Source organism: Anthonomus grandis, chromosome 16 (assembly GCF_022605725.1).
Source record: "Anthonomus grandis grandis chromosome 16, icAntGran1.3, whole genome shotgun sequence".
In the NCBI taxonomy this organism is placed as follows: Eukaryota; Metazoa; Arthropoda; class Insecta; order Coleoptera; family Curculionidae; genus Anthonomus; species Anthonomus grandis.
In genome coordinates this window covers 5,948,997-5,964,040 of record NC_065561.1, presented here as the reverse complement: position 1 = coordinate 5,964,040, position 15,044 = coordinate 5,948,997, and the positions used below count along the sequence as shown (strand labels likewise).

The window sequence follows — 15,044 nt, the reverse complement described above, 5'->3', positions numbered from 1 at the left end:
TTTGCTATAAAATTACTAACTATAAATAACCTATATTTGACTCTATGGTGTTTTCTCTGTATATCATGTCATTAGGTAGTTGCTCGATTCATTGTGATGCAGATTTTTATGCTGATGATACTTAGCTTAATATTTTTTTATGAATCAGATTTAGCAATTGTTTTATAAAAAATAAATAAGTTTAGGAGACACGTTTCTAGTATAGTGCAAAAATAATTTTCAAATTTTAAATTATTGTATAATAAGAGAAGCACATTCATTAAAAGAACGAAAGCAATTTTATGTAAAGCATTAGTTTTATCTCCTATGAATTTTTTAGATATTATTTACGACCCTTTTTCCACACTGGTAAAAATTAATCCTTTATAAAGAATACAGAATAGCTCTGCCAGGCTTGTATTAAGCATTATTTACAGAAGATCAGTAACTAAAATAGTAATCTATACTGGGTATCAATAACTAAAAGACGATTCTTTCACCCCTGCACTTTATTCTTTAAAGTTTTTGTATTTTATTTATTAAAAATACTCTTATATATCCGAGTAAAAAAGTCACATCTTGAAATGATATACATAACTTAAATATTCGCAAAAGTACTATCCTTAGGATACCTCAGCATAAAACAGTCATGTTTCGCAGATTTTTTGCAAACATAATCAACAAATATATAAACGTATTATCCTGCTACTCTTTACTCTTAAACTCTGCTTTAAATCACCTTCAGTATTAGCTCAAATAATTTTTATTAGAAAATAAAGTAAATTTTACAAACTTTTAAATACAGGTATATTATATGTGTTTTTCTTTTTGTTTTAATCTCACCTGTACATTATTCTTGTACGTTATTATTATTATTATCATTTAATATTGATGATGTTCCATTTAATTGTTTCAGTATATTTAGAAGGGGCCATATTATGGCAGACTGAAAATGATAAAAGGACCATTCTACGAGCATTTTTGAATATGGTCTTTTTTTACTATAGGTGTAATATTGAATTTTCTATTTTGATAATTGGTAACAAATAAATGTAACTGTTTGATAAAATATTTTTTTAAATGCTTGGAAACATTACTAAATATAGGCTTAACTATTCTAAACTAAGCATCTAGTTCACTGGATGTTCTTAGTTTGTTATAAATGTTTTGCGTGCACAGTATAATAACAATATTTTTAAAAGTTCCTTCACATGGTTATTTAATTTTATATATATCATAAATTTATATTTAGCCGATATATATTTTTTTCATATATATCATAAATTTATGTTTAGCCGAATGTCATCGTCTTGCCCTGTAAATTTAGAAAAATAAATCTTTAAAATTACAAAGTGATAAGCAAATACAAACTTTCACTATAAAGAAATCTGCTGTCAGGATAAAGTTACACAAGAAAAAATATTTATTTAGTATTTTTGGAGATTTATGGAGTATTTTATTTTGAGAAGTATATATCTTTATTTTGAGTCGTATGGCGTATATTATAAATAATAGATAATAATCAGTAAATTTCCTTTTTTTGTTTGAACCATGAGAAACTATCTGCTAAAATAAAGCAGATAGTTTCCTTCCAATGCACTAAAGTAAAGCTTTTTGCACTGAAAGAGGTACTTTTTTTAATATTTAAAAAAACATAATTTTTTTTTTATTAAAAGTCATTAACTAAAACGTCACATTAAAATTATTTTCTTTTCGAAAAGGGTTATTTACTCTTTGCTATTTGAGTATGCGTATATTTAAATGCTTAGAACATTGAAAGGCTAGAATTAGTAAACAACAACTTTGTTTGAGTCCAACATGTGCACAGAGGCAAAAGGGGTGTTTTGTTTACAAGCATATTGACTGATTCTCTGTTGTCAAGTCGACGCACATTTACAACGGAGGAAATTTTTAGCAATATTTTAACAACCATTATAACGTTAATTTAACTTATTTGTGTTGTAGTTTATAGGAAAATTTAAATTAAAAAGTATAAATACAATTAACCTATTTTAAGAATAAATATAATATCCTTAAGCAAAATAAAACAAAATTATTAACATTGTTATCCCTAAAACTGCTTCTAAAAAATTAGAAGCGACAACACCGGAGCTTAAGCGCCTGAGCCATACGCGTAGTGTCATTTGTCAAACGGCTTTTTGTTTATATTCGGGATTCGTGAATTTTCTCTCATTTTTGCTTTAAAAAGGAAAAAGGCCACATTTTAGTGTTTGTTTAAATTGCTAGGATGGCAAAAACTTGTGTCGTTTGTACCGCATCTAAATAAAAAGGCGATTCAAGCCGATCTTTTCACAAGTAAGTACCGATACTTTCATAACATCACATTATGGGGTTACCATCATCATAAACGTAGAATAGGGGATCTTATAGATATAAACCCATAAAAAACTTGAATGTGAAAGTGTGCATAAAATACCAAAATATTTATATTTTTAAATCTAAATATTTTTTTGAACATATTCATCTATTAATAGGCTATAAAAAATATAAAACTAGAATTTTGTCCCTGGTTTTATTACAGGATTTTATGTTTTTTTTGTTGTTTTGGCAGAAAGAAAGCATAATACCTATGTACCTATCTATATACAGTGCTTTTCTTTGAAGTCCCCCCCCCATTTATTTTTTGAACGGGTCAAAAAAAATTTTTGAAACTTGGCATAAGTAAATTGGTCTATAGATACTATTTTTCACTGTAAACTAGGTAGTTGTAAATTCCAAGATGGCGGCTGGGCGACATCTTGAGAAAAAATTTTAAATAGAAAGGGGGGTCGTGTGGTACCTCATTTTAAAGGTCTCAATGAGTACTTTATAATCCTGAAATATTAGACCCATAGCTTAACTCGTTTCAAAATGGCGGCCTAATAAAAAAGTATTTTTTTTAATTTTAACGTTTTACATTTTTATGATTTTTGAATAGGTAAAAATCAGTGTACGAAAATAAATGCGTCACTATTTTATTTTGACATAAAAACGACAGTTCTAAATGTCAAAATAACACATAAGCGCCATCTAGAATAAATGCATTAAATAGAAATCTTGTTACCTCATTTAAAAGGTTTTATTGAGTACTTTTAATATTTATTACATGGACTCGGTGGACTCCGTTTTGACCTGTCTAAAAGTAACAGCCAAAAAAATACACTGTTGCGATTTTATTAACGTTTTTAATAATAATATACAAATAATTTTTTTAATTTTTGAATTTTGGATTTAAAGATTAACTTTTTGGTTTCTAAAGGCTTACTGAACCGCCCTCGTATGTCACATTTCACGTTAAAGGTTATTGAACATTATTTAGACATTCCAAAAACCAAATAGCTATTAAAAAAACTCGAAAAAAAATACCGGTAATTTACCGGTTAAGGAAAAATATCTTAAATTTTTTTTTCGAGTTTTTTTAATAGCTATTTGGTTTTTGGAATGTCTAAATAATGTTCAATAACCTTTAACGTGAAATGTGACATACGAGGGCGGTTCAGTAAGTCTTTAGAAACCAAAAAGTTAATCTTTAAATCCAAAATTCAAAAATTATAAATTATTTGTATATTATTATTAAAAACCATGAGTCCATGTAATAAATATTAAAAGTACTCAATAAAACCTTTTAAATGAGGTAACACAAGATTTCTATTTAATGCATTTATTCAAGATGGCGCGTATGTGTTATTTTGACATTTAGAACTGTCGTTTTTATGTCAAAATAAAATAGTGACGCATTTATTTTCGTACACTGATTTTTACCTATTCAAAAATCATAAAAATGTAAAACGTTAAAATTAAAAAAAAATACTTTTTTATTAGGCCGCCATTTTGAAACGAGTTAAGATATGGGTCTAATATTTCAGGGTTATAAAGTACTCATTGAGACCTTTAAAATGAGGTACCACACGACCCTCCTTTCTATTTAATATTTTTTCTTAAGATGTCGCCCAGCCGCCATCTTGGAATTTACAACTACCTAGTTTACAGTGAAAAATAGTATCTATAGACCAATTTACTTATGCCAAGTTTCAAAAATTTTTTTTGACCCGTTCAAAAAATAAATGAGGGGGGGGACTTCAAAGAAAAGCACTGTATAGTTATGTTTTTTTTTAATATAGACATTTGGTAGATAGATGAAATTACTAATTTTTTATTGCCTTTAAAGCATTTTGAAATTTATTTAGATATTGATATCTATGTATAAAGTAAATTTTGTCTTTCCCTAAAATTTGGTCGATAATTTTTTTTTTTGTTTTATCATATTGCATCTTACAATAATATATATACTAATTGGCACCACATATTAATTTATTACTGTATTTTTTTTTGCTGTTTGATAAAATATCAAATACTTATTATAGATTGCCTAATATATGCCCAAAGGGATGGATTGGACATATAGATGGAACAATGGATTTCATTAATGAAAATCAACACAATTAAAAAGAACATATTTGTTTGTTCAGATCACATCCTTAGAAGTGATTTCTTATATAAGGAAGATAATATCAGTTGCCAGACTATTAAAAAAATCAGCTCTACCTCAAAGGTAATTTTTTTTTCAAATATATTTTTCTAGTATGAAAAAATTGTCACAAAAAGTATTAGTGTTACTCATATAAGCTTTATTTATACCTAATACTTATTAAATTAGGTATGTGTGTAAAACTATTTTTTTACTAGGATTTCTGATGCACTGGTTAAAAACACAGCAGCCGATAATCCAGTTAATTTACCAAGTGATTTACCCTTCAAAGCTGCAGGGGTAGCTTTCCTGAAAAGTGCAAAAACTTCTTTAGCTTCCAAAATGGTATACAGTATAAACAGTGAAGCTAATATAGACAAGTACGGATAATTAAAATAGATTAATATTCTTGATACATCAAATTTTGTATAATTACAGATCTGATCATTCATCATCAACAATAACTGCATCTGAGATTAATAGTTCTACAGTAACCGTGGGGTCTAGGTCAACAATTACTATTTCTCATCCAAGCCGTTTTTGTTTAACTGCTACACATTCCCTGACTCTGCCAAGGAAAAGGTAAAAATACAGTCAAAATAGACTACTAGTTTTATGCCATGTATCATCCTATTCTATATATCTTATTTAAAAGTGATATAGTATTCTATTGTGGTATATTTATTTAATTAAATGCAATTAATCAAATGTATGATATTACAAAGATTCTTTATAACAACATACATTTTATTGATCAATTTGATTATCATAATACATTTTTTTATTTTTTTCTTTTTAATTTTGGTAATAATATATTTTTATGTATGTATATTATTCTAGGGTAAAATCAAAATGATATCCTGAGGACCTTATAAGCACTGACGACTCCACCGTTTCAAAAGCTAAATCACTTTTCACCAATTTATGGAAAAAAAAGAACAAAAAATTAAAATCCGAAGATTGCAACAAACAAATTTGCGCCAAAGAAATTGAACTAGATGTCTTAAGTCATTATTAAAATACTTAAGAAATAATAACATGATTTTCGAAAAAGCCCAACATACAACATATTTTATTTGACTTGTAAAAGTATTTGTTTGTATATTAGTATATTACTACTAATAAACTATCTAATCTAATCTATTGTTCGTACATAGTCTTTATTCTTAGGTAAGTTTGTTTTTTAGTATAAATTAATATGATATAATAATTGGTATTAGGTATTATATAGGTCACTGTTAAATGTCTCAAAACCATTGTACAGGCTAAATACTCATAATAAAAATCTTATAACCTATAAAAAACCTTCAACTCCTTCACAATTTGAACATCCTTGTAGTTTTAACTCTTTCCGCTGAAGCAATAATGTCCCTTTGAAAAAGTCAGCACCATAGAAGTATATATTATGTGATATAAAGAAAGGGATGTAAAATTGAGTTTTGTCCAATATAACAATAACAAGAAAATTTTGCAAAATGTTAAAAATTTATGTCTTAAAACATGATTTATTAAGAAATCTATAATATTATATTAATAAAATATTTAATTTCCATAAAAATGCTGCCTTTTATTAGGACCTTCCTCTAATGAAGTCGTTAAAAAAACACATAAATAGCTCATAAATGGTAATATTACATATATCCAAAGTCTATAATAATTAATAAAAATTTATTAGGTAAATATTTGTTGACGACGTCACTGGTAGAGAGTGGTTGTATCCGTGGCATCAACAATGCGATCGAGCGGCGTTGCGATGCCATTACCGTTTTCTCGTTTCTTCGTACTTTATTTTCATTTATTTAACGTATATTGACTTCGATATAGAGTATCTTATCAAATTTATTTTAAAAAAATGCTTGAGATTTTATTAAAATGGAGCAGTAGTATTGTTTTGTGCCTTCGGAAACAACTGAAAATTTTTATGATATTTTAAAACGATTTTTGCCATTTCTATATAAGCATTTGGCATCCTTGCATCAGAGATGTTGCTAGCAAACAAACCTGCCTATAGTTCCACAGCATGCTACTTCTAGCCTTTCAATGTTCTAAGTTTAAATGTGTAAAGAGTATTACAAACAAAACGAAACCTTGGCCTTCTGGAACACTGGATGGAACTAAAAAAAATGTTTTTCTGCAGATAAAAAAAATCAACTTCTCCGAGCACCTATTTAAAAAAAAAGGTTCTAAAAAGCCGACGTTGCGTTTTTGTTATGACACCCTGTATATTTAAAGAAGACTTTTTAGATTTACTTTAATAATATATCTGTCGCATCACTTCAAGTGTCAATTAATTTTATTAAAATATTTAAATACTTTTTTGTTTCATTATTTTGTTGTTCTTTAATGACACATTTGTTATACTTAGCATATTTTTCATACATAGATACTCAGACTGGTAAATAATTTTTTTTAGGAAAGGGACAAAGGCTAATCATCTGTCATATTGGTAGTAAGGACGGGTTTGTTCCTGATGGACTTTAGGCATTTCAGTCAAAAAAAAGTGGCGACTATCATGAGGAAATGGATGGTCCTTCCTTTGAAAAATGGTTTGAGGGAATACTGTCCAAGCTTGAAGACAATGCAGTTACTGTATTAGAAAATGCCTCTTACCATTCACGAAAGATGGAAAAGGTACCAACGACAGCATCAAAAAAAGCTAATATTCAGGATTGGCTTCAACAAAAGAACATTGAATATAATGACAATATGATAAAAGCCCAACTTTTAAAATTCGTCAACAGTAATAGGAGTAAATTCAATTGTTATACTATTGATGAAATGGCCAAGATGCATCACAAGACAGTTCTTCGACTTCCACCATACCACTGTGAATTAAACCCAATAGAACTTATCTGGGCTAATATTAAGGGATATATTGCAGAAAAAAATACGACATGTAAGTTTGCAGATGTTCAGATGCTATTTCATGAGGCCGTAGCACGAATCACTTCCGAAAATTGGAAAAAATATATCGCACACATAAAAAAAGTAGAACAAAATATGTGGCAATTAGATAACATTATGGATGAAGGAGTTGAGAGACTGGTAATACCATTGGGAGATAGCAGTTCCTTATCTAGCGAAAGTGACATGGACTAGTTTTTCATGTGAAAATGGGCAACATAAAATAGTACTCAAGTTAAATTACAGTAAAACTTTACGGTGCATAAAGTTGCCACTTTGCGTACGCTTTTGGAGCTCAAGGAAAGTGCTCATGTGTGTGTCGCATTCGACGGTCTATGTGTCAACATTTACAATTGTAAAAAAAGTCTTTCTTTACATATTTATTGCATAAATACCTATTGTAAAAAAATATGTAATTATGCAAAAATTCATATGTAAAATTCACCTTTATTTATGATTGAAAGTATTATTTTATGATAATATCTCAATACTTCTTAATTGGCACCTTTTTTAGTATATGCTATAACTTCATTACTCTTAGTCAACCAGTCTACTGAAATTTGTTTTTAGTCATTAAAAACTGCCTAGGTAATTAAGAAAATTAAAAAAAATTATAACATATTTTTCATATCATAAAAATATTCTCTTAACTTAATTCTTGAGATGTGGCTGATTGCTGGCCTTGCAATCGTTTTACAAGGCTTTAATGATAGCAATTACCTCGAAAAACAAAAAAAATCTTAATTAAAAAAAAATTATTACTTAATTCTGAATTCAAAGAAAAACATACATTAATTTTAAAATCATATAAAAAATTTAGCTAATTACCAAGTACTAAAATAATTAAATTTAATTTATGGTTTTCATTTTCAATTAAATTAATATTTTAATTTAAATTCAAATATGCCTCCCTGCGGAGTACGGTCCTGGCCACCTGACGATGTCCCGTTAATCACGCGTTGGCATCGTGCATCGTGCGTGCATTTGTTTATCTCAGTGGCCGCTGCTCCATGAATATACTTTAGTAGACTTATTATTACTTGGTATTACTTGAACTAAAATTAATATCAAGTTGAAATGAAACTAAATGATATACCAAGAAATGTATGGCAGCCATTTTATGTTGAAAAAGATGGTTAGAGTCACTAGTTCTGTATCTAAAAGTACTTTCTTCTTTTCTATAAATATCTTTCTTTATTTTTTTATAAATAAGATGATTGGAGTGTTTTAGTTTTAAATATTTTCTATCGATTTCATTTTTTGAGTGAAACCATAATATTAGTTATTTGGTTTTTAATGACTTTATGTTTTATATATTTAGTACGTTTAGAATATTTTAAATAAATCAATGAAATTTGTTTATATACCAAATAAACGCAAACCAATCAATGAAAACGGAAATCCTAACAGGCCAGTCAATTAAATTAATATCAATTAAATAGTCGTCACACAGATATGCATGTACTCAAAAAAAGAAATCATTAGAAAATATTTAGAACTAGAACAATATGAAATGCTTTTTAAATTTCAATTTTTTTTAACTAGTCAATCGAGACAAGATAAGAGGGTATATCTTTTACATATATGTATATATTTAGGCAGAATTATATACTACTGAAAGGGATATAATAAATTTGATATTATAAGAAAGTAGAAATTATTATTTTAGAAAGATAAAATTATTAAACATTCAAACTTGTTAGATTCTAATCCAGCGGTCTTTCTATTTACTTTAAAGGAAAAAATATTTTTTAAAATACGCCCTTTTTGTTTTTTTTTTTGCAGATAACCATAATTAGCCCTTTGTAACTTGAAAAAACCCTTTCAAAGTTAGACGTGTTAAATGCTTTTATAAGTCTAATGTCAACCTTCTTTATTCTCAATTTTGTGAAAAATGATAACAAAGCATTAACTTTAATTAAACCTTAACGTCTAAGGAGTTTTTTGTGGAATTGTTAAGGTAATTGTAAGTTAACTTTAAATAAAAAGAAACATGAATCCTAAATTTTTCATTATACGCAAGAAATTTTATTATTAGATTAAAATTTAGATGTCTATTTTTTTCTACATGCCGTAGATTATTTGTTAGATTGAAAATTCAAGTTTGTGGGGAAAGAACGTTATGGTCTAAGCACTCTAAGATGCTACGGGTATTTAAACCACTTTCTGTGATCCTATCACGAAGTATTACTCTCAGTTTCCCAATAAGTTAGTTTGCTTTTCCCACGATGGTGGAATAGATGGTTAGCTGAAGAAGTCCAGACCTAAGAATGGGTTTGGGAGGAAAGGGAAGGGTCCATCTACGTATTGACTGGTCAAAAAGTGACGCGGAACTTCAGGCCACTTATTCTTTAATTTGACCTGTCAGGAATATGACTTCACCTTTTTAAATAATAACAAATGGCTTGTAATAAAGTTGCTCCTAAATATAATTTATTTTGGGCACCTGTCAAAACTCCTGCTTTTTAAACTATGTTGCCATCTGTTATTAACATTATTTTTCAGATTCTTTGACAACTGTTAATAACTTATATGTGGCGTTGACTATGCATCTAGATTTGTAAACCATTTTTGAAAAAGGAATAAATATTCAGGAAAGGAACAAATTTTTTTTTAAAAACAAATCCCTAATTTTTGTCGAATTTATTTACGACTTTACGTCTTTACCGAAAAAAAAAAACATATAAAATTATAACTTACGCTATGGCATCTATCATGTCTAAACCCATTTCCACAGTACACTGCGCATGTTCAGGTCTTGGCTCAGGTAATCCGGAAACGCAATAGTAACAATCTCCCAACAGTTTAATTCTGAGACAATGATGTTCGGCAGCTAGTTTGTCAAATCTGAGGAAAAAAAGTTTTTAATATTCCAGATTTATTAAACAAAAAAATATAATAATAATAAAATATACTGCAAAAAGGTGCGGAATTTGAAAAATACTTGAAATTTTCCAATATTAAAAATTGTTAAAGGTTACCATAGCATTATGTTAAAATAACTCAACTGATATAGAGTGAAGTTTAATCATAATAAAATAAACTGTTGTTCTAGACTGAATTAACCTAATGATCTAGCAATTATCCTTATACCTGATAAAAGCACAAAAGTCCATATAAGTTTTATATTTGATTTAATAATAAAAATTTTTCAATAAATAAATTAAATAGTTATCAAAACCATGCGAGTTATCTACTTGTTTTCAAAACTTTGCATAAAAAAATTTTTAATAGATATTTATTTTTAATTATATTATAATTAGCAACGAAATAGTTCCTAAACAATATTTTATTATCGATGTCATGAACATAGAATATACAGGTTAGGAAATCGATCATTAGAGAGGTGCTTAAAGGCGAAATATGGTAACGCGCACGCATGCATTATGTGCGCTCTACTACCAGGGCCTGTTGACTCATCAATAAACGTCGGATCATTATTTAGTTGAACCCACCAAGCCACTAGAGGGCACCACAGATAAAAATTGCTGTAATTAATAGTTTAATTTATAGAGGGAGCTGGGTCTCCCTACTGGCGATCGGGGAGATCCGGAACAAGTACGAAATTCTAATTTCTTTGTTTTTCTACTTTCAGTATTTTTTAGTGTTCAAGTTGATGAATTTAGAGTTTAAGTATTAGTGCCTTATGATTATTATTACGTTACTTATTATATTGGGTATTACGTCACTTATAGCAACAATCAATTTAGAAATTTTTATCTCACACGCTCAAAAATTGAAAAGAAGAAGAAAATAGACTTATTCGCGTATTTAAAAGAAATATGAACTTAAATCTGTAACGATACTGTTCGATATATTTAATTTAATTTAGGTTCAATAAGTTTTAAATACAATAATTTACTTGAGATATAATATATTTTTTATATACCTAGGAGCTGAGGTTCAATCTATTAATCTCTGAGCTCGTTTTTTCGAGGTCATACTGCCATCTTTGTTAAAAATCAAGGTCAGCAGTGACTAGAAATTCACCGCATCAGGCATTTTGGAAAGAGGCATTACAGATGTTGAAAACTTTTAGATCTGTGAAGAGAAATTCTCTTTATGTTCCTCCATCATTTAGACATTTTATTAGGACTAACTTTAAAGTTTTATTTGAAAAATTAAGAGCCCTAAAAGTTTTATATATAATGCCTAGGAGTCTTAACCAGGATCCTGTAGAAAACTTTTTTGGCCAAATAAGGCAGAGAAGATTTAGATTTAATAACCCAACATCTAAATCATTTACATCAACCTACAAATCTTTGCTAGTAAAACATCTGACATCAAAACCGAATTTTTGCTAACCGTGAGAACGAGTCCAAAATATTTCTGTCACTAAAAAGGCTAATGTCGCAAGTAAGTTAAAAAAAAAACCCTAGTGATGGCTATAAAAATATATACTTTACACTAGTGCCAGAATATCTGCCCACCAAACAGTCACGTCTAATATAAAAGATTCTTAATTTCTCCTAAAAAAAATATAAAAGCAAACTTTAAATTAAAAATTGTTTTTGCACCAAAATATTTTTGTAAGGGGAGGGATCAGATGATTTTTTGGAAAATGAAATAATTAGAGAAAGAGAATATGATAATGAAAAACTATGACTTTATTATGTAAAATTTTGTCTTTATTATGGGAGTTTTTATTTAAACTTGGAAAAGCCTACTCGTTAATTAAATTTGTTTTAAATAAATACTTAAAAAAAGGAGCGCTAAATCATTTATTAAAACAACTTTTAAGTAAAATTTAAAAAAAAATAAATTTAACTTCCTGTATAACAGTTTTTAAATATTTTATCAATATAGTGTATTTTAATTACATTAGGCAAATAAGTAATGTTTTAAAAAGCGCAAATTTAAAAACTGTAAAAAAACAGCCATATATATTTTCAAAATGCAAAATCCTTGCAGAAAAAAAGATTTAAGTATAAACGAAGCAAATACGCCTGGGTTTTGGACAACAATATGACAAAACCTATTTTTTTTATAACCTTTGTGTAATGCATTATTTACTAATCATAACATACTCATATATACTCATATATTATATAGATATATTATTATTTATACAGATATATTACCAACATTAAATTGTTACATACATGTTTATATTATACAAATTTTTTTATGTTTAGTATTGTAATTATATTAGGTACCTAGAAAACCCTATTTCTGTATGTACCATAATAACCATAATACTAAGAGTTTAACAATAAAAACTAACTGCATACATATTAAAATAAGATATAGTTGTGCACCATTTGCTCAAACTCATAACAAAATAGTAAATAATTTATTAAATCCCTTTCAAATGGAATTTTAAAATGTCCTTTTTTTTTGAATCTTTAAATTTGGTTTGATGATACTTCTGAGACTTGAAGTATCCAAGTATCAGAATATATATCTAAATTCCCTAAAAATTATTTATATAATTTTGAAATGTAAAATTAGGGCCACAAAAAACATAAGTAGTAAAATTAACGTTTTACACTTCTAATACAGAATGAAAAGGATATATTTATGAGTTTGTGGTTATTTGACAATTTGATAGAAAAAGTGAATGACGACTATTAGGTTTGTTTTTATTTTCTTTGTAAAAAATAAATGCCTTGAAGATATTTATTTAGTATTACTTGTTAGACACCCTGTATGAAAAAAAAACTTCCAAACTATTTTTAACTTATTAATAAGCTAAATAAATACAAGGTGTTCGGTGCATTCTTTTTCAAATTAAAGCAGCCGATGAAGATGACATTATTTTGGGGATAAAAAGTATTTTTGATATTTTATTTTCAAGAAGATAGCAAAAATCCATTTAATCCGTTGTTTCAATTTAGCAATTGACGTACTAAGCACCAAGTATTAACGTAAATATACCGCTACCGCGAGACTGAAATAATGCTTGACAAAAACTTGGCATGCGATAACTCTTCCAATTTACCCACCACGCCAGTAGAGGCGCTGCAACTAGAATCCACTAAACAGTGAGAGTCGTCATTCTAGTTAGCCCTTATAATATTATTCTATGATCTTCTACTTGCCTGCCCCGTCTTTTCTTTTCAATATAGTAAACACATGTATGAAGCTTGTATGCTGAAAATCGAAATCGTATATCGGCCATCTTACTTGGCAAAATTGACAGGCGCTAACAGAAATGAGGTTGTTAACATTGACTAATAGAACATCATTTGTAATATCATTTAAGTTTGTTTTTCATTTCAATATATGCTCATTGCAATATAAGCGTGGGTTGGGATTATTTTAAGGATACTATTTTAAATTAAAAACAAATGAACTTTTTTTTTCCTAAAAAGTTCTTTTTCATATCGGGAGTAATGTATTAATTCATTTGCAGCAATTCCAGTGTCCGGTAAGAAAATGTGTTTTAATTTATTACTGTTATTTTTTTGTATTGTCAATTTTTAGTCAACAAATCAAATATATTTGGTCTCAATTAAGATGTTTCACCTTTCAAATATTTAATTTTTATGTTGATTGATAAGACATATTACAAAAGGTCTGGCCTCTCATTTCCTTTTCCACAATTCAAAAATTGATTAACAATTTTCTGTAAATATCCATCATGTAAGAATAGGTATATTTTAAATGGTTCTGATAAACATATAAGATAATGTAATAAAATATTTTTCAATTTGCTTCAGTCTCATTCAAGAAAATTCATTACAAGAAAAACATGAAGAGAGATAATTATGCACTGTAAATTTTATTAAGACTTTAAATTTTTTTTAAGACTGAGGAATTTATTCTGATTTCTCCAGCAAATTTTAAAAACGCTGATACTGCTGGCTTAACACTACAATAAATGATTTTTTTTTAAATATGTTTTGTCATAATTCTAAGTAATTATGTTTTTATTCTGTTTTTTTTTTGCTAATTTTAAGTTTCTTTGGTAACAACATATATTTGTTCATAAAAATAAAGCTTATTTTGATTTGACTTGTGTAGTTTTAGTACATGAATTTTAGTACTTATGCCGTTAGTCTTATCTAATTGGATAATCTAAATATTATCCGAAAAGATTACCTACCTTAATTGTCCGCTAGCTGAACTATAAACTTTATCAGATGTTCCTTTTCTATCATGTCACAATATTAAAGATTAGAACCTACACTGCAAAAATTTGAATTTCTCAGACTTTTAATAATATCTTTATTTATCAAAAAAACTACATTCAATAAAAACATAAATGAAAAATAAAGTAAAAGTATAGGTTGGCCATAACTGTATCAGGACACTCCGGTTTGTCCATGGATGGTCTCGGTAATCCAGAAACAGCATCCCGGTTCCAGAAATATCCTGTCAGAGGTAGACCATAAATTAAAACTAAACTTAACCTAAATATTATTTTCTTGCTCCACTTGTTAAGGGCACAGTTAATTGATGTTGCCTTGCCTTTTAATACTAAAAATAATGTCGACTCAGGTTGATCGAGTCGGTTCGGTTGCAAGCAGCCGATGACACACATTTGAAGCTTGGTTGCCCTTGCTGACCAGACACATTGGTCCCCCCGTGTAACACTTAGAAACGCTTCTGTAGTTCCAAGAAGCTGTAAACAGTATCCCGGTTGGCCTACATAATTAAAATAACATAACAAACACAATATTACTTATTCATGATAAATTCTCTCAAGAGCACTCTGAATTAATTCAAAGTAATACAATTTTTGATGTTA

The 15,044-nt window shown here is 28.1% G+C and overlaps 1 protein-coding gene across 3 annotated transcripts in view; it reads right to left on the bottom strand.

The window, feature by feature from the left end:
- The window catches only part of LOC126745931 (adenylate cyclase type 5), a 652,711-nt gene that overhangs the window by 197,553 nt on the left and 440,114 nt on the right, over positions 1-15,044 (bottom strand). For all 3 annotated transcript variants that reach the window (XM_050453997.1, XM_050453996.1, XM_050453998.1), the window contains one exon: positions 10,052-10,198. In XM_050453997.1, the coding sequence (XP_050309954.1) occupies positions 10,052-10,198 (147 nt within the window). The remainder of the gene's footprint in view (positions 1-10,051; positions 10,199-15,044) is intronic.